General features: G+C 31.2%; 2 protein-coding genes across 2 annotated transcripts in view; one reads left to right on the top strand and one right to left on the bottom strand.

Moving 5' to 3' along the window:
• Window positions 1–24,606, bottom strand: part of LOC127708333 (tetratricopeptide repeat protein 39B-like) — a 67,785-nt gene that overhangs the window by 5,718 nt on the left and 37,461 nt on the right. The window contains exons 13-17 of the mRNA XM_052213189.1: window positions 23,881–24,039; window positions 19,422–19,539; window positions 17,344–17,455; window positions 2,209–2,326; window positions 853–969 (exon numbers count right to left, since the gene is read on the bottom strand). Of these exons, the coding sequence (XP_052069149.1) occupies window positions 853–969; window positions 2,209–2,326; window positions 17,344–17,455; window positions 19,422–19,539; window positions 23,881–24,039 (624 nt within the window). The remainder of the gene's footprint in view (window positions 1–852; window positions 970–2,208; window positions 2,327–17,343; window positions 17,456–19,421; window positions 19,540–23,880; window positions 24,040–24,606) is intronic.
• On the top strand, window positions 7,708–9,584 carry LOC127708678 (melatonin receptor type 1B-B-like). The gene has a single exon (XM_052213791.1). The coding sequence runs from the start codon at window positions 7,894–7,896 to the stop codon at window positions 8,866–8,868; it is 975 nt and encodes a 324-aa protein (XP_052069751.1). The 5' UTR covers window positions 7,708–7,893; the 3' UTR covers window positions 8,869–9,584.

Below are 24,606 nucleotides of genomic sequence, written 5' to 3'. Positions count from 1 at the left end.
CACTACTTTTCCCCATGCTCAATTGAACAGAGCTTTTTCTACAAAAAAAGGGAAACGTAGGTACAAATTCCTTGTTTTCAGTCATGAAAAATCTTACTTAGTGAAGAACCATACTTATTACCACAACAAACACACCAAAGAAGATATCATCAAAATGCTGGACTTTTTGATCAACAAAATATTTGTTGAGTTTGTTGGATTATTTTTTCAGCAGACAAGTGGTATTCCAATGAATACTGGTTGATCACCACTACTGGCCAACTTATTTTTGTACTCGTACAATTCAGATTTCATACATAACATTTTCAAAGACAAAAAGAAAAATATCTTGTAAAGTTCTTTAATTTCAATTTCAGATATATTGATGATGTTCTGTCACCCAATAATAAACATTTCAATGAGTGCTTACATCTCATACATCCCAGTGAACTTGAAATTAGGGAATTACTACAGAAAGTAGGACTTTTTCATATATATTTTTTTCCTCGATATTGAATCAGGTGGTGGATGACTTGAAACTAGAATCTATTACAAATGTGATGATTTCAACTTTTCAATTTTAAATTTCCCATTTCCCAGCAGTAACATACCCTCTGCTCCATCCCATGGCCTTTACATATTTCAGTTAATACATTATGCTCGTGCATATTCACACTAATCAGACTACATTAACAGGAGTGTACTTCTTACATATAAATTGCTCAAACACAGTTATGAGTAAGAAAGACTAAAATCAACACTACATATATAAGTTTTATGGTCACCATCACAAATTGGTTTCAGTAAATTTATAAGCTGCACAAATTAACTTATGCAGATACATTTAACTTATAAATGAAAATGAAAACATACTTGGCTCTGTCCAGGAACTTTTTAACATCATCTAGCCTTTCCTCTAACAGAAACAACATGGCTAGTTCTACTGTGGCATATGGTATTAGGAATGTATCTTGTTTTATCTGTTTTTCACTGCAAAATAGTAAAATACAAAAAATGTCACAAACTGTAACATTTACTTCACCTAATATAATATAGTGACTGGTACATAACATGTGTGTAAGCTAGCAATTACTACAGTTTCCACTGCACCATTCCTGATCCACTCCTTGAAAAATACACCATTCAATATTCCCAATTTGCATTTGAATGGATAGGTTTTGATTGACAAAATTTGATTAAGAGTTATTTCCCTTTGTCACCATGTTGGAGGTCTAAGTGCAAAAATTCCTTCATAAATCAGCAGAATTCAACTTGTTATACTGATGGCTTGGAAACAGTTGTTTTCTGAACAATTTTAATTTCTTTCAGCCTGGCATGATTCACAACTACAATCTAGTTATGATCTTTCATCAGACTAGTTTGTACATGCATAGTCAAATAGGAAAATCAACCATTTACTCCTCCAAAATGGTGGCAAAGGGAAATAACTCAAACTCTAGTTACGTCGTATCGAAACCAATCTATTATACACCATGCATGTTAGGTTTGAACAAATAAGTAAGAAATAACCTAGTTCAATTTGACAACAAGGATAAGAATGTTAACTTTTTCACAAATTATTTCTTAGAAAAGAAAAATTTGAATCAATACTAAATCATATCCAAGCCAGTGGTTATCTTTGTTGATAACTTAAGTTTTTTTATTGTCCCTTAAAGAATTAGGTTTTTAATGCAGATCTTTGGTAGTCTCTGTTGAATTTATTTACAATTTTGTAGACTCCATACGGTTAAGATACTAGGCTAAAAACCACATACTTCTCTCTAAATGTATTTTCTTTTTTTTTTTGTGTGTTTAAAACATCTTTGCTAGCCAGAAAAATCGATCCGGTCCCCCTGATCTTCACCCTTGGCAGATTAAGACAGAAAATTGTGTATACAGCATTGTGTCATGTACCAATAAATAAAAGTCATGTCCACTCTGACTATATCATTCTTGACCAATGACAGCACTTGTACTATAATTAGTTCTGATGTGTAAAAATTGAAGTGTCCAGTGTTTACAAATTTCGTGAAGCAGAAACTGCATATATAAGTAGACATTCCAACATTTGCACAAGGAACATACCCAAAAACTTCAATAAGTTGATTAAGAACTTTAACAGTGTCACTTAATATCATCCTAGGAGTAAGAACTCCTGCAATAAAGGCAAGCACCTTATCACAATACAATAAGATTTTAGAAAATTGTCAAGAAGAGATATTAACTCACTATGTAAGAATTTCTGTAAAACACTGTTCTGCTTGGAAATGACTTCCCTTGTGTTTCAAACATACTCCCTTCAACAATAAGGCTAAACAGTAATCATCAGCATAATATAATCTGTCATCTGTAAAAAAAAAAAGCAGCAAATTAAATTATAAAGTAATCATGGTTTTACAACTTTCTTAGTAATCATTTCTATATATATAATTGTAACATTTAGCTTTTTATCATGAAGCTACTTAAAATATTCTAAGCTGTTGAAATCTAATTGCTCATGTGAAACAGCTTGATTCAGTAAACTTTTCCCAAATTGCTCTTGAAACAATCTTTAGGAAAAATTTACCAATGGTAGAAATATTGGTTAAGAATATTTGCTTATCATGTTTTCAACTTTTAGTCAGATATTCAGTATTCACTGTTTCTATATATATTCATGTGGTGCCATTGAAAAATTTTGCCCGCTAACCCCTTATTTTCTTTTCATAATATTACATATAGTTTAAAAAGCAATTTTTGAAAATCTTATGATATCCTTGTTAATTTTTCATAATTTTTGAAAGAAAAAAGGTACCAATGTTAAGTGTATGGAAAATCTAGAGAGAATCATTTCCCGCCAAATTTTTAATGGCTTATATCTCAGAAACAGGGACACAGACCTTTTTGCATTTTTTTCTGCTTTTTTAGTTCTGTTATTTATGTACTATCAATTTATAACAGACTTTTAAAAAGCTTGTTATTTTGAAATAGAGTAGCGAACATCTTCAACACATAAAATGGTTTTGAATGCTCAGAGACATCTTTGAGAGAACTGTTCATTGCTTTTGAAATATGTTTTCTGTCGAATTGTTGCCTATTTGAATGAATGAATGAACGAATCTTTATTGCATAAGCTTATAAACATGCTATGGCAAAATTAACAACATATATTACATAATATAAAACATGGAAAGACAGCAGAGAACAATAATAATAATAATAATAATAATAAATTCTTTATTTAAAGAGGGTAAACTCAGTTAGTTATAATAAACTAATCTTCCCTGAGGCCCTCACATACAAATTATAATACAATCAAAAATAGATATTTACACATAGTTAATTTACAGTCAATTAGTTCAATGTAATATTACTAACATGATAAGATATAAGGCTGTTCAAGATGCACATGTAGTCAAAAAAATCAAATAAAAATAAAAATAAAAGAATATACAAATCCATTGTAGAAAACATAATCTTATCAGGACTGTGTTAAGTACTTCTTGATACTTTGTTTAAAAGTATAAGTGTTTTGAGCTTTACGCATTTTGTGTGGTAGTCCATTCCATAACACTGATCCAGAATAAACAAAAGATTTCTTAAATAGCTCAGCTTTTGGCTTAGGAACTATCATATTACCTTGAGTGACACCTCTCAAGGAGTGAGGATTATTATCTGATTTCAGTTTAAACTTTTGAACTAGGTACATTGGAGCTTCCATACGCATACATTTATATAGAAGTAAATATTTGTGGTATTTGATTCTATTGTCAACTGTCATCCACCCAAGTTCTTTAAATAAGGGGGCTGAGGGGGATAAAGGATCTGCATCTAGAATTAATCTTGCTGCCCTTTTTTGGAGTTTTAAAATTCTTGTTATCCCTTCATTTTTACATTCACCCCAAATAATACAGCAGTAGTCAATCAGGGGCAGAATATACCCATTGTAATATGTATTCCTTGCATTTATATCTAAAAATTTCTTTATTTTAGAAAGAAGGTATATTCTGGATGATATATTAGCACAAACTTGGTCAATTTGATTTCTCCAGCTAAGTGTGCTGTCAATTTTAACACCTAATAATTTTTCACATGAAGAATTTTGTAATACTTTTGAATTTATTATCAAGTTTGGTTGATAAGTCTGAATTGATAGTTTCTGCTTTGTTCCAGTAACCAAACATTTTGTTTGGTTACTGGAACAATAGTATAATATTATGACATGAAAAATTATGAAACCAAATGAGATCGAATATTGCATGCAGTTTTTACATAATTACATAATTTGATAGTAAGAAACTTACTAGACGCTTGTAGTACATGTAGATACAACAGTTTGTGATTATAAGGCCAAGAACAATAATACTTTGGTAAAAATTGTATTCGTACAGATCTATAAGCTGGACAAACAAGAACAAAATGGTATTCATCTTCAATAACACACATTTTACAGCATTCACATAAACAATTTTCTCTCGGAATATTATCATAACGACCAACTTCAATACTTTGACACATTCCCTATTTCCATTTTCTATATTCTATTGAATCAATTTGATTCCAAACACCATTGATTTTTTCACAAAAAATAAAAATATTATGCAATGGGCAACAGAATGAAGACGCACATTACATTCAACAACTGCAGCAAAGGTTCAAAATCCCTAACTGTGATACCTAAATTTACCTGAAAAATAAATTCATCGAATATACCAAGCTTAATGTTTTTTATGCTAGATGTGCGTTTTGTATACATAAAAGACTTATCAGTGAAGCTCAAATATAAAATGTTAAAAGTACATAAGTACGGGGTTAAAGAGCAGTGAGGACCAAAAAATCCAAAAAGGATTTGCCAAATACAGCTAAGGTAATCTATTCCGGGGGTTGACAATCCTTAGTATTTCGAACAATTCAAAGTTTTGTAAACAGATAATTTATCAATATTACCATATCATTTATCATTATCAATTCTTGTCAACACAGAAGAGCAAACTACTGGCCTGGTGATACTCTTGGGGAGGAAAGCTCCACCAGCAGTAACATCAAAACTATTATTTCTTGAGCAGAAGTTATCACAAGGTAGAATCTGTCTATAACCAAGGTAGCCTTGTTATCTTGTAAAACCATGTTGATAATAGCCTGGTAATCTTGTAAAATCAAAATTGATTGTAACAGCAAAAATTTTTTTTAAAATGTTGCATGTATGAAGAAAACACACAGTTTAAGTAACACAATAATGAGAAAGGGTTGAATATTTGAAAATAAAATGGGAAGGAATTGTGAAAAGTTGTGAATCAATAATTTACCCTAGGTTCTTACATAAGTACCAACCAAACCTAATTTTTTTTGTAAAATCACCTGTACTTAAAAATAGGATGTTGACGATGATATATAAATATATGCAACATTAAATGTCTTACAAACACACTATATCAATATTAAAATCACATGGGATATATAATTAAACTATAGTAAACATGGTTTATTGATAATATTTGTAAAGCTATGGACTATCAAAAATTTTAACAGGCTTTATAATGTCAGTCTAACATGCAAATTTATCATAGTTTAAGAGAAAAAAATTACTTAACAATAGTTTATTGATCTATTTATCAATACATTGTTTCCTTTTAAGTACTATTAAGTGAAATTAAAGGACTTTCCATTAACCTGATAACAGGTTTTTTAAAATTGTTTAAAAGTGATCAGATACTATTTAAGAATACACATACTAATATGTCAACTACAAAAAACACAACACTGTCCATCAACACATTTTTGTAAGTTCATTCAGACTGTTTTTGTTATAGGAGTTTGAGGGGGGAGGGTTGTAATTGATTTTATAGACTTTCATAAATCCTAATTTTTAATGTTTGCATCTTTCCAAGAACGAATAGGTTTGACACCATAATAAAGTGGGTCAAACTTCCTTACAATAAAGTATGACATATCCTTATTTGGTTCAAGGTATACAAAATTCACGTGTTTCACAATTATGGTTGTGGACTGTATATCATATGTGAATATAACTAATTTACAAATCTTCAATGAAAAAAAAAACCTTATTTTTGCATCTTTAAAGGTGACTTAGATCTCCAAAACAGACATTTGAGGAAAACTCAACAAATTTTATCAATATAAAAATAAGATGTGGTAAGATTGCCAATGAGAGAACTCTCCACCAGAGACCAAATGATGTAGAAGTTAGCAACTAAACATATAGGTCACAAAACGGCTGTAAACCTTTACCAGAATTAACAATGAGTAAGTCTGTTGACAGCTAAAATCTGTTACACTGGTAATATATTTGCTGAACCCATGACTCTTCCCAATATTCTAAAAGCTACTTGCATACCAATGAACTTGCTCATAAAGAATTATCATGAAAATCACATATATTAATGTTTTTCAGTCTTTCTCGTATAAGTTTTGGGCTTCTTCATGATGTCACAAAACAAAGCCAGTAATTAACAATTTTGTTCAAATTTATGCTTTTTAAAATTTAGTTAACATAGAATTTATATCCTACAACATAGTTGAAAAATGATTGATTGATTGATTGATTTTTGGTGTTTTAACGCCACTTTTAAGCACCACTTTTGGGCTATTTCGTGGCGTCCAGTTTTAATTGGTGGAGGAAGCCGGAGTGCCCGGAGAAAACCACTGACCTTCAATAGCAAAACTGACAATCCTAGTCCATTAAGATTGGATTCGAGTGCACCTGCACGAGCGGGGTTCGAACTCACAACCTCAGTGTTGACTGGCTAGTGATTACAGTAGTAACTACTTAGACCACTCGGCCACCGAGGCCCCTAGTTGAAAAATGGAGGCCAATACAATTTCTCATCATCATATGCTATAGATTAATATGTCTAAGATGGTAACATAATAAAATGTAAAGGACAAGGTTCACTTTTGGCCAAATATTGCCTTGAATTTCAGCTTTATCATAAAACATCAAAAAGGCCATAATTTGTTTCTTTAATTGATCTATTTCAAAAAGCTTTATTGCTGATAAAACAAATTTCCCCATTAGAGCACATTATGGGCTCCAAATTCAGCACATTTTGAATATATTGTCAAAATACGATGATTTTTTGCATTTTTCGGATATAAAAGCTTTAAGAAAATCTTGTCCGCAACCAACGATCTGAAATGTTCTTTAACCAAAAGGTACCAATCATTATAATGAATCCCTGGACATTAACATTTTCATGATCAGGAGTTTTGGTCGAAGTAAATTATTATAAAAAAAGTTATAAATTTTGGTGAAATATGACCAAAATTGGCAGTACAACACACATTATGCAGTATTAAGGGGTAATCACTTCGTTATCTATAATGTGATGTGCCAAAAATAAGTTATTTTGCATCAATAGTAATATCACAACTATTTCTATATGAAATTTGTAGTATTTTGACCTGATTTAAAAAACTTTAAAATCTGAGGGACAATTTTAACCCTTCGTGAACATACTCATTTCATCACCTGTATTGAGTTCAAAAAAAAGTTGCTACAGGTTCAAAGAATATTTAAAACTGAGAATACTTTTGAACTTTATCTTTAGGACAAAAAATTTTTAAATATTTTAGCTCCTTCAAATGACAAAACCCGGTAGATCAAAACATTTCCTTGATGCTCATCATATATAAATATCAAGTGTCATTGGATAATCATCTACATAAGCCCTACCTATTTCATAAATTATCTCATTACAAATATCATAAAAATCATTAATCAGATAAAAGTCCATTAGCTCTCATACATCTATAGTGTTGCAGGAATAGAGATTTATATAATAATGCATTCAAATTTCTAACAGAAAGTTATTCAGAATATATAGCTTAAAATCTACTTAAGCATTATAAAGGATTATCTTAAGGAATATTTTTTCAACGCATTGAAAGTTTCAAAACCAGATATAATAGAAAAAAATGGAAAATAATTTCACAGTTCCTGAGGACATACGTCTGATACATAATATATTAGGCACCAGTTTTTCAATTTTGGGATTTTTTGCCAATATTGTGACATTAATCGCTATTTTTCGGTTTCGACTGTACAAAGACATTTATATCATTTTCATTATCAATCTCGCTTTCATCAACTGTTTGTCAAGTGGATTTTCTTTAACTTATATTGCATATCAATCATTCACTGTTGATTCAGCCATGCTGCATACAACTATAGTGTGTAGATTTACTGGTTATATTACCTATGCGTTACTTGGAACAGAAATCATTGCTATCATACAGATATCTTTTAATCGGTACTTTCTCATAGTACACTTGGACCTATACAGGAAAATTTATACTTCAAACCAAAAAGTCATTGGGATGTTAGCTGGCTCCTGGTTTATTTACTTCATCTTGACATTACTTCCATGCACTGAAGTTTGGGGAAAATTACTCTACGATCCTACAAGGTTCATCTGTCATCCATTTTTGGCGCAAGACAGTTTCACAAAATTTTTCAATTTTTTTTCAATCAGTATCTCGGTACCTCCTTTAGTGTACTGCTATATTGCTATTATATGGAAAGTTGTTTCAACAAGGAGGAAAGTAAGACCAAGTAGAGTGTCTACGGTAAGACCATCGAAATCTCAAGTTACGCCACCGACTAAAATGCCTGTAACAATCATAACAATTCTGACAGCGTTTACGGTCCTATATGTTCCATTTTTTCTGGTTGAACTCATGGACCCTTCTGGACAAAAATTTGATCCAAAAGTGCCTGTTCTTGCAGTTTACGTTGCTTGGATACATCTTATTTGTCATCCTATAATCTATGCCGTGTTAAACAGACAGATCCAAAAAGCTCTGATGAAAATGTTCAGATGTGAAAAACAAAATAAACAAGCTACTGTGTTTCCAAGATCACATCACACTATCAGTACTATTGCAGCATGAACTGTCACTACATGTGTATCAGTGAAACATTTGGATCTTAATATTCAAATTAACAGTTTTCAGTGTGATATTGTGTGGTGAAAAGTTTTATTTCAGTTACTAAAAGAAAGTTTGTCTTCTTTAAAGTTTACAAGGTTTTTATTGTAAACTTGTTTTAATACTAACTATCAAAATCCTTGATGTTTAAAATAAGTGAATTCTGAGTCCCCTCATTTTTAACAGATACAAGATTACTAAATCCTAAATCATGAAATTATTTCATGCCATAGTACCTAAGTAAAACCATTATTAGTTGTAACAAACATTTTACAATATAGAAAGTACAATGATTTACTGAAGAAAAATGTATTGTAAATTCAGATTCATTAGAAAATTTACATTAGAAAAGTTAATCAATAATCAAAACATGAGTAAAGAGAAGAATAGTTGATTCCAACAAAAATTTCTATTAAGTCTTTAAAATCTTAAATTATTATTCTATTGCATTCAACGAATCCTTCATAAACATTTTTCTTAAAGAAATGCGAGTTTCTTATAGAGTCTTTCATGCTTATAAAACAAACAATTGCAAATCACTGCATCTGGAACTGAAGCAAATATAATTTATCTGATCGCTATTACATAATATTCTTGAGTTTATAATTGAATTTTTTTAAATACTGCATGTGAATATATATTTTTGTTCAATCATTTTCAATATAAAATACAAAAATCTACTTTGACTTTATCTTGAATCAATGAAAGAATGTAATAGCAATGAAGAACACTGAATATGGTATACTCAGATTCAATAGAAAAGGATATCAATCAGTTGGAAGAAATATATATATTATATAGTATGCTAAAAATAAGATGTGGTAGGATTGCCAATGTGACGAAGATCCACCAAAGACCAAATGAATTGGATGCAAGCAGTTATAGGGAACCATACAGCCTTCAACAATTAGCAAACTTATACTGCATAGCTGACTTTCAAGACAGGCATGATGAAATGTGAAACAATTCAAACGAAAAAACTAACAGCCTAATTCATAACAATAAAATTTAAGAAAAACATATATGACAGACATGAATCAACAAATACCACTGAATCACAGGCTCCTGGCTTAAAGCAGGCATATAAAGAATGCTTAATCACCCAAATTTATTTATTAAGAAAACATAGGATATTTAAGATAGCAGAAGTATAACCTAGTTAGAACAAATATGGCAAGGTACAATAGCAATGAAGGCAGAAACCTTTTTTTTTTTAAAATGTGTTTCACTTCATGATGGGAGGTGCTCAATTTCAATTTATGAACAAGCATTCTGTGAAAGTTTCAAGGATTCGTTTGAAATCTATCGAGTTGATTACAGATCACAGATAATCAAAAGATTATAATGTGATTTTGTTTCTCTTACTCTTTATGCATTTAAACTGGTTCTGACTAGTTAGATATATTAGATATCAACCATTACTCTTTTTTTTTCTTGGGAGGGGGCATGTTGTTTTATAATAAATTGTTTGATTCTCGCCTGCTGGAAAAAAATAATTTTATTCAGAAGAAAGTGAAAAAAATGTGTGTTTCCATTAAAAATTAGAGGAAAAAATAATATGTTATTGAAACAAGAATGCACACACTGAAATGTCTCGCCTGCTTTACTGACCATTGATTTTATGTTGAAAGTCTTTAAGATAAAGGTTTTACTAAAAGTATCGCATAAACTTAACATTTAATAAAGATCTATAAGAATGAGGGTCAAGGTCATATAAATCCTGTCAGACCGACATATACACCTTACAATTTATTTAAACACCAAATATAGTTGACCTTTTGCTATGGTAATTGAAAAACAGACCAAAACACAAAAACTTAACATTGACTGATGAACCAAGAAATTGGGGTCAAGGTCAGATTATATATACCTGCCAGACAGACATGTTCACCTTACAGTTATTCCATACACCAAATATAGCTGACCTATTACTATTAGCAAAGGTCTGGAAATGGTCATTTTAGCCAGCCATGTCCTAAACTGAAAGCTTTTTGTCCTAAACAGCAGATTGGAATTTACAGAAAAAATTTGGTCATTTCATTGAGATCGGGTTTCTTTATCGCCATTTTGCACTTGTTTTTGTTTTGTTATCCCTTTCTTGTAATAAAACTGCCACTCCAGTATAGTATGAAAATCCTGAGGGCTATCCTAATAACCATATTACTAGTTACACCTTGGAAAATATAGGTTAATGATTGCTAATCACTTTTTACCTGACAGTGATCACAAGCTCAGAACTAATATCATAGAGAAATTGAAATTCCATGACAATTTTCTTCATTATTTAATTACTTTTCAACAAAGACAATCAACAATTCTGATTTAAAATTAAAACTTGATTTAATCAAGGATATATATTTACTATATAAATCCTTGATTTAATTTACGTAGAAAAAAGTAATTTTTCACGAGTCAAACGTGTGCTTTATTTATTATGTAATGCCCATGCGTGAAATTGTCTTCACCAGATCTGACAATTAATCATAAAATGCAAAATGGTTTCATACTAAATTAAACAAATGCAATTATTATCTGTTATATTCAAACACATTTAACGGTATTATAATAAGAAATCCCTTGATTTCCTGTCAATTTGATTAGCAGAATGAATCAAGAATTACTTGTACTTTAGTATCATCATGAAACTTCCAATTTTAAATTCGTCTTCAAAACCGAAAGATATGTTAGCAACGTCTGACAAATTTACCATTTTGAGTCATTAAAATCATTTCAATTTTAAGCTGTTGCATTCCATAAACTGTTGTTGAAAGTTTTAAGAAAAAGGTTGAGAAAATTCATGAAGTTAATGCAATGAAACAGTCAACACAAGTTTGTTGATGTTATGAATCTAGTGTGAATAATTTCATCAGTTTGGAAAAAGGGGCTCAACTTTTAAGTCATCTCAAAATGGCCGAAATTGTGTAAAAAAATTCTGGATTCTTAAGTCTATTGGTACTTGAAAAACAGACCAAAAACAAAAACTTAACATTGACCAATGAACCATGAAAATGAGGTCAAGGTCAGATGATACATGCCAGACAGACATGTAGACCTTACAATCATTCCAATTGACCTATTGTTTATAGTACTTGAAAAACAGACCAAAACACAAAAACTTAACATTGACCAATGAACCATGAAAATGAGGTCAAAGTCCGTGAAACCTGCCATACTGACATGTACTCATAACAATCATTCGATACACCACATATAATTGACCTACTGCTTATAGTATTTGAGAAACAATCCTAATCACGTAACTTTAACCTTGATCACTGATCCATGAAATTAGGTCGAGGTCAGGTGAACCCTGCCTGGCGGGACATGTAGATGTTGCAAGGAACCCATATACCAAATATAGTTATCCTATTACTCATAATAAGTGAGAAATTCACATGACAAAAAAACAATAATTTTTTTTCAAGCAGTTGCTGAACCATAAAAATGAGGTCAAGGACAATTGACATATGACAGATGGAAACTTCGTAACATTAGGTATCTGCATGATCTGTATACAAGATATGAAGCATCCAGGTCTTCTTCCTTCTGAAATATAAAGATTTATACAAATAGTTTACACTGCCTCCTCCAGATAGTAATACCTAAGTCTCACATAGTGCGACTTATGTCGAAGGCGAGACAAAAACTAGTTTGTATTTGATTAAAATCGAGGAAAAACAAAATAGTTTGTCCACAAAAAAAGAAAGAAAAAAAACATTCTCCTCTCCAACAAAATATGATTGGCTACCATATATCTAATCAAAATATTGCACTCTATATTTTGTATTGAATCATATGAGAAACAGATTATACCACTTTGCCCTGTTGAATTCAATATTTATCCTCTCTTGATAATTCATATTTTTATCATTTCAAAATACACAGAAAAATTTAAATTTTATCTTTGAGTTTCGTTTAAAAATATTTTATTATCTAAATAAACAATAGGATCGGATACAAGTTATAACAACTTAACATAATCCTCTCCAAATAATTACAATATACAAAATTTCAAGATGACAGCAATTATATAATTAAGTACAATATCAAAAATATATACAATAAATATATTATGTTTAAACAGTAACAGTTGGATACGAGTACATTTTAAGATACAGCAATATTAATCAAAGAATCGTTTTGTATATCTGTGAGTGGATAAATATCCTAATCAGTGTGTGGGTGACAAATTTATTTTACTCCCGTAGTGGTATTAACCATATGTGGATTCTTAAAAATTCTAAAGAACTTCTGGACAATTTTAAATCTCGGTCTATTTCTGAAATTAATTCTAGCATAACTTTTGATTTTTTAACCCTGTATACCAACATTCCCCATGTGAAATTATAAAATTGTTTTGAATAAACATTGAATGACAAAATTTCTTCTTATATGACGTTTACATTTTCTGACGTCAGACACGCGAAGCAATGAATGTGGTTTTTAATTTGATAGATGCTTTTGTTCTTTTTTGTAAATAATTGTTTGTTTTGATATTGTAACTCAGTGATGACTGCTGTACCCATATTTTGACTATTCTATTTATAATGTCTGTTTTGTTCACGCATCGTTGTAAATATAACGGAATTTGATAAGACTGTCGTACAAGTGAGAGGTTTAGCGCTATAAAACCAGGTTCAATCCACCATTTTCTACATTTGAAAATGCCTGTACCAAGTCAGGAATATGACAGTTGTTGTCCATTCATTTGATGTGTTTTGTCATTTGATTTTGCCATGTGATTAGGGACTTTCCGATTGAATTTTCCTCGGAGTTCAGTATTTTTGTGATTTTACTTTTTTTTGTAGTAGAAGCTATATTCAGCAAATATAATTTCATATAAGGAACTAATGGAAATACTGTTATTAAACAAAAATGTCAACTTATAATATATATAAGTACTTGTTTTCCAGGAAGATTAATATTCTGACATAACATCCTGTTTTTTTAAGTGTTCGTTCCTACTGAAACTTTTCAACCACACAGACTTCCCAATACTTATATTATGTATTTAAAAAATTATGAAATAGTTGGTTAAGTGCAGATTAAAAGAACATCTTCAAAACATTGATATATTTAAATAGCAAGAGTGCACACCCTGAAATGTCTAATCTGTTTTACTTATCATTGAATTCATGTTGAAAGTCTGTAACATGAAGGTTTTACTAGAAGTATTACATAAACTTAACATTATCAATGTCCTATGAAACTGAGGTCACGGTCAGATGAACCATGCCAGACAGACATGTACACCATACAATCATTCCATACAACAAATATAGTGGTCCTATTGCTAAAAGTACCTGAGAAACAGATCAATCCACAAAATCTAAACATTGACCAATGAACCATGTATATGAGGTCAAGGTCATATGAACAATGTCAGACAGACATGTACACCTTACAATCATTCCATACACCAAATATAGTGGTCCTATTGCTAGTGGAACCTGAGAAACAGATCAATCCACAAAATCTAAACATTGACCAATGAACCATGAAAATGAGGTCGATGTCAGATGAACCATGCCAGATGACAGACATGTACACCTGACAATAACTTACACCAAATATAGTGACACTATTGGTTTGTTACTGTAAATTCAGAAATTATTGCGATGTTTTTATTATTGCGAAAAATGCGACACGGTTATGAAATTTGTTATATGAATTAAACAGGATTTTTCTCAATATCGCAAAAATTAAAATCGCATTTTAGTCTAAAATGACAAAATCGCAATAATAAATGCACGCAATAATTTCTGAATTTACAGTATCTGAGAAATAGATAAAACCACAAAAACTAAACCATGAAAATCAGGTCGAGGTGAGATGATCCTGCCAGATGGACATGTACACCTTACAATCATTCCATACTCCAAATATATTTGACCTTTTGCTTATAGTATCTAAAATACGGTCCTGACCACCTAACTTTAACCTTGATCACTGATGAACCATGAAATAAGGTCAAGGTCAGGTGAACCCTACCTGACTGACATGTAGACATTGCAAGGAACCCATATACCAAATATAGTTACTCTTTTACTCATAATAAGTAAGTATTTCACGTAACAAAAAAAAAAGAATTTTTTCAAGCAGTCACTGAACCATGAAAATGAGGTCAAGGATAATGGACATATAACAGACAGAAACTTCACACATAAGGTATTTGCATACAAGGTATGAAGCATCCAGGTCTTCTACCTTCTGAAATATAAAGCTTTAAACAAATAGTTTACGCTGTCGCTGCTGCCAATTGTAATACCAATGTCTCCCAAACTGCGACTTCCGTTGCAGGCGAGACAAAAAGAGGATGTGGGAGAATACATTAATGAGACAGCAATCAATCAAAAACAATTATCAGAAGACATCTAGAGGTCAATACTCAGTCTTCAACAATAGATAGGTGTACATTCAAAATGTCAATCTCAAAAACTAGTGTTGACAGGCTAGCGATACAGTAGTTCAATTACTTAAACCACTTGGCCACCAAGGGTTCTTCAGCACTTCGAATCTGATATACTACTGTTGTGCGGGGTTCGAACCTCAGTGTTCACAGATGAACTACTTAGACACTCAGCAGCTGAGCTCGCAAGTAGGTACATAAATATGTGGTGATGCTAAACTAGTTTTTAAGACCTTAATCCAACTCCTTCTGAATCTTGATAAGTGACAGGCACAGGAAAGAACATACAATAAAAATAAGTAAAGGAAAAAGCACTTATTAACTACAAATATTTCCTATTTCTACATTAGAGCATAAAATAAACAGTTTTCCTTTAAAATTATTCGAACATGCAAAATTTTCAAAATTTGCAAAGTTTATTTTCATTTACTAGTACTTGGTAGAAACCACAGCTGGTGGACTGTTACTTCGTGTGATTATCATCCGCTCAATAGTCAGCACTTCAGTACTGACATGATTTATAACATCTTTTTCTAAAATTCCCCATTAATAAGTAAAGAAATTATTCCCTCAGACAAAGTTGAACTTTGATGTATTTGGCTATTATTTTTAGGTCCCTTTTGGACATACAGCTCCAGCTCCTAACTTTTCTACACATTTGAACATCTGTTGCTTTCAAATATTTGGGTTTGAGCATTCCAGATAAAAGAAAATCCAGAAGATTGCTTTTGACACACAAAATCTATAAAGCATTATTTTCATTGTATTAAAAGAAATAAACTGCTTCGCCGAGCGCAGCTGGATACGACCGCAGAGGTTTAACCCTGAACAATTGGGGCAAAAATTGACACAATATTCAAGCTTGATACAGGTTTGAATTTGGATTGTAATTAAATATTTGACACATTATAGGTTTCTGACACAGAATAAATGTAGTCAAAGAACTTGAAATTGGTTATATGATTTGAATTTATATTCAATTGAAGATTTCTTGCTTTTGTGCAATACACTGTGCTGTTGCGCAATACTTAGTAAATCTGTTTTCAGACTATATACAAAGAATTAGCAAAATAAATTGTGACCCCAAATTTTTCTTTGGAAAATTGACAATTTCTTAAATCTTGAGGAAAAAAATTGACCCTCCCCCTTTTCCAAAAAAATAATATTTGATGAATCTTGTGGAATTGCTTATACAGAAATTATTTTCCTGAAACTAGAAAAATGCTTGTTTTGGGCCCCTTTTTGGCCCCTAATTCCTAAACGGTTGTGACCATCACCCCCAAAAACAATCCCAACCTTCCTTTTGTGGTATTGAACCTTTTGCTTAAATTTTATAGAGATCCATACACTTAAACTAAAGTTATTGTCCGGAAACCAAATGTCTTCAGACGACGACGACAACGACGTGATAGCAATATACGACACCAAAATTATTTGCAAGATTATATAAAATAAAAATGAGTGACATATAAAATGGAAATTGATTGTCCTGGCATTATGTCTGTTGAAAAGTAAATCTTAATTGTGTGGCAAGAAGGTAATAAAATTTATTACTTTCAATTACACAGCTTACATGTATCTGAAAATTTGCTCAATTTGACATTACCTTAAATCACTTTCAAATTTATAATCAATTACATTTTCAATTTTCAATTTTCAATTACCTCAGGTCTGGTACATATTCATTGTATGACAGTTTGGTTATTATCTATTTCCAAATAATTACTTATAAATTTTTTAGGTAAAATCTGAGATCCAAAGTGAACTTAGGGTTAAAAAAACTACAGACACTTGAAATTGCAAAATCTAATATAGAATTTAAAGGTGGGAAGGGGCATGTATTAATTAGTTTTACTTCTATATGATCCACAAGATACAATCCTTAAAGTTTTCCCATCTCAAAATTCTCAATGCATTTTCAGAGCAACTCAAATTTGAAATAGTTGATAAGCAATAGACAAATCAGCTGGATATATACAACAACATCAACCAGTAGAAAGTCACCTTATAATTCTTAGCAGAAAACATACCTTTTGAGTTCACTATGTCATTCACTGTTTTCTCTACTTTCTCCAACACAGGATTTAGTAGTTCCTCTTTCTTCCCCAGTATTGAAAAGCCATTCCAAACATATATTAGCTCCTACAAATACAATTTAATTTGTACAGATGAAGGCTAATTTAGTCTACTAAAATATTTGACTAGGTGTCTTAAAAGTGTAGAAATAATTGCTGACCTAAAATTTAAAGGTGGCACCTGGCTTGGCACTGCATTTCAAAATAACAACAAAAACAAGTTGAACTGTGAGCTATTACTGAGAGAGTGGACAAGTGTAAGCAGAACAAGTGGACAATCCTGTTCTATGACTTGTTTTGCTTTATTTAAGTTTGTACGACTTTGCCCCCAGCAGAGCTATAGAAAAACAGTACATTAACGGGTGTTACACGGACACTTTTTAGATGATACACGGACACTTTTTAGTTGTTACACGGACACTTTTTATGAATAGAATCACTCGTGCGTGATCAGTGAGTTCATGGGCACTTTAAATTTCAATTAGATTTGAACTTTTTGTTTCACCGACATATTTCTTGTCTTTTTCATTAAAATATTTACACTGGCATCAATAACTATTTTTTTTTCAAACAATTCCAGTATATTACTATTCATATCAGTACACTAAGGGATTGACCATTTAACTTCAAAAGGGGAGTTATGTTTTTTCCTAAAAAATATTCTGATCCCCAATTTTATGAGAAAAAATATATTGTGGTCAATCAGATGACAAAATAAAGTTCTGATTCCAGATTTTCCGAATACCGTATATAATAGTGCTAATTTCGAAAAAAAAAATATTTGGGTGATAGCGTTGATAAACTAAATCATTTTCTTACTCAGAAAAAAAACATACCCCCCTTTTGAAGCTAAATGGTCGGTCCGTAAATGTTGGGTTTTTTTTTCAATATATGGAAATGAATAGTATTCTGGACAATGCTGAAAGTAAAGAAATGCTGGTACCGACGTTTATATTTCAATAAAAAAGACAGGAAATATATATAAAAAAATCAAATCTAATCAAAAGATAAAATCCATATCAACTCACCAATGCACGATTGATCCTATAAATAAAAAGTGTCCGTGTAATACATGTTCAAATAGGCAGCAAATCTTGAAGAAAATCATTCAACTTATGTCACCAATTTTGGACGGTAAGTTGCGATTGGATCATATTGTGACACGTGTTTGATCCTGACCAACACTATAAGAGACATATATAAAAACCTATAAGAATAATTTATATAAAAAAAATCCAAAATATATGCCTATATATGGGTGATTTTAACAAGACAAAATCGATTTTTTCGTACCATTTCATTCACTAATGAAATAGAAAATTCTTTTCTTTTTATATTGTTATTGAATTTATACATTTGGGAGCAAACGTACGATTTTTATTATTTTTTAAGGCGGAATGGGGGAATGGAATGACACATCCTGCATGTTTTCAACAAAAACGAATCAAGCCTGTTTATTTTGAATTTATTTTAACCCCCCCCCCCTTTTCCGTTTTCCCCCAAATAAAAATCAAATGTTAGCTTGCTTACCTCTGAAATCTTTTTCATACATTACTTACTTGCGAAGATGCATTTTCAAAAGTCTCAAATGTGTACGACATTCATCTTTTACTTGACATGGTTCTTTTTTTTTATGAAATTATTAGATTCTTAAATTTCTTTAGAAAAAACTATAGGCTGAAGGGAAATGAAAAAAAAGTTTGTTTAAACTGTCTTACTGTAACTTACATTAACTGGTATATGGCCATTTAAGTTTCGAATATGTTAAATTTTGATACCTCTTCTACATGCAAAATGTACTACTTCTTTCTTGAAACGTCGTACAAGTCAGATACAAAACAAAAGTAACAAAAAACAGGCCGGAAACAAACTGCCGAATAGTTTTTCTGCACTCGTAGTCAGGTCAAGGTCTTCGGCTATCGCCTCGGACCTTCACCTGACTACTCGTGCAGAAAAACTATCCGGCAACAGTTGTTACCGGCCTATTTCTTTGTTACCTTTGTATTGTATCTAATACATATTAGTTTAATTACCAATGCTGGCAGAACTAGTGTGTAATCCTGTTCAATGACTCGTTTGGCTTTAAACACAGCAAACTTCTCTATAGGTAAAGACTTTCCTGCGATTCTCTGTTTAAGTCTTGGAACTTCACTAAAATATAAGATTTTATAATCATAATCCAAATTAAATACAGGAATTAGAGAAAACAGAAACTAGGGATTCTTAAGAGTCTGTGTCGCTAACATAGGTCTATGTGCATCTTCAACAATGGACACTTCCCAACATTATGGACTAGAAAAGAATTCATGACAAAAATCTCTTTTTTGTTGATCTTGTATTGCTGATCATTATTTTGTTTACAATTTCTCTCTATCTTCTGCAATTTTTGCCGAAATCACAAAAAGGGTAAAACAAATTGTTATTTAAGGGCAATCACTCCTTTAAAGAGTGTACTAACAATTACAGCAAAATTTGACTAGTTTGAAGATCTTGTCTTGCTGATAGTTTTTGTTTTTTAAAGGGTCTATCTATCTTTTATAATTTTCAAGAAAAATAGGCAAACTCGCAAAAAACTTGGTAAAAATTTGACATCAAAGAGTAACCTAGAGGCCTGGTGAGCTAAAAAATCTTCATACTTCCACATTGTATTCCACCTTTAACATGTTTAAATTACCATATTGTTATGAAGTAACAATGTGCTTTTTTCAATACAGATTTCAAATTTCTGAACCTTAGAAAATACAATAAATCAATAAGGATAAAGAATGTTAAAGTAAATGTAGAAAAAACTGAAAAACATATGAAATAATTTTGAAGACAACCTGGTTTCTGGGGGACAGCAGGCCTTTTATACCATATAATTCAGGTCAAGTCTTTGTTTGTTATTTAAGACCATGGATGGTGATATTCTTTTCCTTGGGTCAGTTTGAGTCACTTTGTGAAGAGTGATAATTTAGCCATCATATCAAATCTATATTATTTACATATCATTTCAAAAGGAATACATGAAATTGTTATAAACCAAAACCATTCATGAATTTGAAAAGCAATCAATCCTTTCCCAACTCTACTAAAAACTATTTCAAAAAGCATGCAAGGTGGTACTGTAAAAATTGATAGGTTGGAACTTAATTATATCTAAAATTACCCTATTGGTATAAAGAAGCAAGTTTTTTTCATCTGTGCAACGGATTTCAATGTCTTACAATTGCCTAAATGGGTAAATATCCGTTATGCAACTCAAAATTAGAAACACCAATGTGATATGTAAACAAAAAATCTCTTTGCAATGATATTTGACATGTTGCTATTTTTAATTATTGTCTGAGCTTAATCATGTGTGTTGTTTTGAAGAGCAGAAGACCATAGAATAAAGATTTTTAAATGTTTTTAAGACGCAGTTATTTAATATTTGCAAAGAACTGAATATCCAATGAATTTCATTGTGTAAAAGTAGGAATTTTTCACTTAGAAAAGCTGCATCACAAAGAGTTCTTTGGGGGTTTGATTAAATTGCTGTAAATTGAATCACACCCTCAATATATGTAAAACCACATATGCGACAATGTCTCATCTTTGAAAAGAGCCATTATACAGAGCGAAGTTTATGATATGGACAGAGGAATTGAAGAAATGTTACTTACATCACCTTCCTGATTCAGAACAAAAATTAGTGCAAAATGGTGATTACTAAACCCAATCTCTATGAAATGAACGAAATTATTTCTGTAAAAAAAACTTTTTGATCTAAATCCTAATCTACCATTTCTGTCAATGACCTTTCAGTTTAGGTCATGTAGGGAAAATATGACCATTTCTGGACCCTTGTTCCTGAAATTTAATGCACATATTGACCCACATATTGACCCAATTGGCTCTAGATAATACTCAATTTAACTGACAACTTTTATCTTTACTTTATCAATTTTTTTACGATCTAGTATGTTACATGTTGGTAGGTATCTATTTTTGCATTTTTTTTTAATATTACAGTGATAATGGCACTGGCATTGCCAAAACTAAAACATCTATTTACAAAAAAATAATTATTTCTTTTAGTTTTTTTTGGTACCATAAAAAGAAAAACATTATTTCAATACTTTTTGGAAGGAGGACTGAAAATGATTATTTTAAAACCTTCCATAAATTTTCTGAAATATGCATGGGTTCAAAGGTTGTTCAATAATGAAAAATTACAAAATAAATTTGCTTTTCCGATGATTAACTTTAAATAACTAGAAAATAAATTTGTCAATAACAAAGAATATAGTATGAATTGCGTATAAATCATTTTTGAAAAGGTGGTTGAGAGTGCTTTGAAATTTTATTTTTACATAGATATTGAATACACATAGTATTTTTTAATATGCCTTTATGATATAAATAGAACATTATGGAGCTACAGTTATGGTACATGTAAATGCATAGACATTTTACATGTCCGACTCCAAAACTTACTTAGTTTGGGGGCCCAAGCCCCCCCCTTTTTAAAATCCTGGATCCGCATGGGAGTATGAACCTAACCATTCAAAAAAACATATAAAAGGTTCTAAAGACATGTACTGTATACTGATAATAGATCTTAATCAACATAAAAATAACAAACAACTGTGTAGAAAGTTTGACATCACTGATGAAGAAATGAAACTCATTAACAAACGTTAATCAAAAACAAGATTGCACACATTGTTGTGCTATGCATACCACCACTCATAATAAGTATCAGAAAAAAGGAAGTAGGATGTCTGCCAAGTCTGCTGACTAAATTTGAGGTCATTCTGTTCAGCAGTACTTGAGAAATGTGTGAAGAAATTTTTTAGGTTCATTTAACATATTGAAAAACTTTAAGAATCCGCTAACAGGAAGTAGGTGTCTGGCAGATCCGAAAAAAGTCAAGCTGCTGACCAATTTCATGTCATTCAGTTTAGTAGTACCTAAGATTAATGCAGAATGTATCAATGGGACACAGATGATGCCCCCGCTTGCATATAACGTTATAAAGGGAAATTACTGAAGAACAGTAAAAGTGATGCAACCCAAACTCAAACTTGATCTGTGTTTTGTGGTAATAAGCATTGTGTATAAGTTTTATAACATTTGGTTGAGGGAAACTAAATTTAGAGAACGGAAACTAATTTGGGATGTATAATAGACGGACGGACGGACAAAGGTAACACTTTATAAAAAGTGTGATGAAAATATTTGTTGGACAAATGAATAGAAGGACAAACCAGCTGAAGGATGAAAAGACAGATGAATGGACAAGATGAATGCAATAAAACCCCCATTCCTAAAGTGGGAGTGTAATAATAATGCTAGATTTCAGTGGTTACCATACAAGATACACCACCTAGCTTAGACTACAAATTCTTTCCTGGAAAAAATAAAATCATTTTAAGTCACTTATGCACTTTTTGCATATACAACAAGATACCATTTCATTTTCATGGGAATGTGATGTAAACAACTGATACATGGGTTTTATCTACAGCAATCATAACACTTAATTATAATTTTACGACTTTTAATTTTGGTATTTTAATGTTAGAAATTATTAAGTACATATAAAATAACTGCTTCCTATTAAATATTATATTTATTTAAGTAGATACTTAAAATCAAAGATTTTTATCACTTCAGGCACTTTTGAAAATGTTAAATGATCTGTACTGTACTGCACTGTAAAAGAATGTGGTTTCATAAACAAAAACAGAAACAGTCTTAAAGGGAATTGAATAACGACAGTTTCTGTGTTAATATTAAAATCGCACAAACAAAAAAGGCTCTTTCCTTTAGTTTGTTTATGATAATAATAAATCTGCCAATTAACGCTATTCATCTCATCTTTGTTATTTTTGTATACAACAACAATGTAGTGATATTAAAAGTAAACAACAGATGACAAAACTATGTACAAATTTCTCTTTATTTTTATTCTTTTTACATATATCTAATATTTCTTTTTATATTTCATCTCCTATTTCAATCTTAATTCATGGTATCCCTTTAAATATATCATTAGGTTAATATTGATTGATTGATTTTTAGTGTTTAAAGCCACTTTCAGCACTGTTGGCTTTTTGGTGACAGTCAGTTTGATTTGGTGGCTGAAGCCAGAGTCACAGGAGAGAACCACCAACCTTTGGTAGGAACTTACAATCCTAGTCATTTAAGATCGGAGTCTAATGCACCTACCCCTTGCAGGGTTTGAACTCACAACCTCAGTGTTGACAGGCTAGTGATACAGTAGTTGAACTACTTGGACCACTTGGCCACCGAAGCCCCTCATTCAGTAAATAGTATGATAAGTGTTAAAACAATTAATTATAATTATCTGACAGTGTTATCTGCACTGTAATAATATATATTTGTATTTAACTGTTTATTATGCATCATGTGCTTTCAAAAAAATAAAAAATAGATTAAAAAATTTTATAAAGGGTGCCATTTTTATGCAACTAGAGACACAGTAGTTTTCTCAAGACAACTTACCTAAATAAATAATGAAGATGAGTTTTTGTCTCCTCGGTTTGATCGTCACACATGAGTAAAAATGCTGCTTTTTGATATGTATATGTAGCTTTACTCCACCTACTCTCCTTACATAGTCTCTCAGCATACTTCATGGCCATTAACCAATCTCCCTTGAAACTAAAAATCAAAGGTTATATCAAACTATATACTCTCTATTATTCTATGTTTTACAGTCTTGATATAACTTAAGTGCATGTACTTCAAAGGTGAAATACACTACAGGCAAATACAATCTCACATAAATAGAATAAAGGAATTTTTCTACCACAGCTTTGAATTTTGATAAAAAAATGAGTGTTTTTATTAATGTGAGTAGTCAAAGTTTGACTGAACTACAGAATCAAGAAACAACAGTACTGTTTATGAAGAGTTACCAGTGTCAATTGCAAATGCAGTTGTACTAGTGATGCAGGGGCGAATAAAACATAAAATAAAAGATTTTATTATATCCCAAAATCATCAACTGTGATTGTAAAACCAAGGAATTTACAGCGAATGTCATCTAACATAAAAACCAGACAACACAACACCATGGCCAATAGAAAAAGACCAACAGACAAACAGTCCAAAAACCACTACATAGAAATCTATAGATCTATAGATTAAACGACAATAACCCCAACAAAAAGCCATGGTGAACTCAAATGCTTCAGAAAGGTAAACAGTTTCTGCTCCACAAATGGC

This window comes from Mytilus californianus, unplaced genomic scaffold (assembly GCF_021869535.1).
Source record: "Mytilus californianus isolate M0D057914Y unplaced genomic scaffold, xbMytCali1.0.p SCAF_1, whole genome shotgun sequence".
NCBI lineage: Eukaryota > Metazoa > Mollusca > Bivalvia > Mytilida > Mytilidae > Mytilus > Mytilus californianus.
This window is presented reverse-complemented; position numbering and strand designations above follow the sequence as displayed.

Bases quoted from the DNA above. Each gene is read 5' to 3' on its own strand.
- LOC127708678 (XM_052213791.1), top strand. From the start codon at position 7,894: ATGGAAAATAATTTCACAGTTCCTGAGGACATACGTCTGATACATAAT.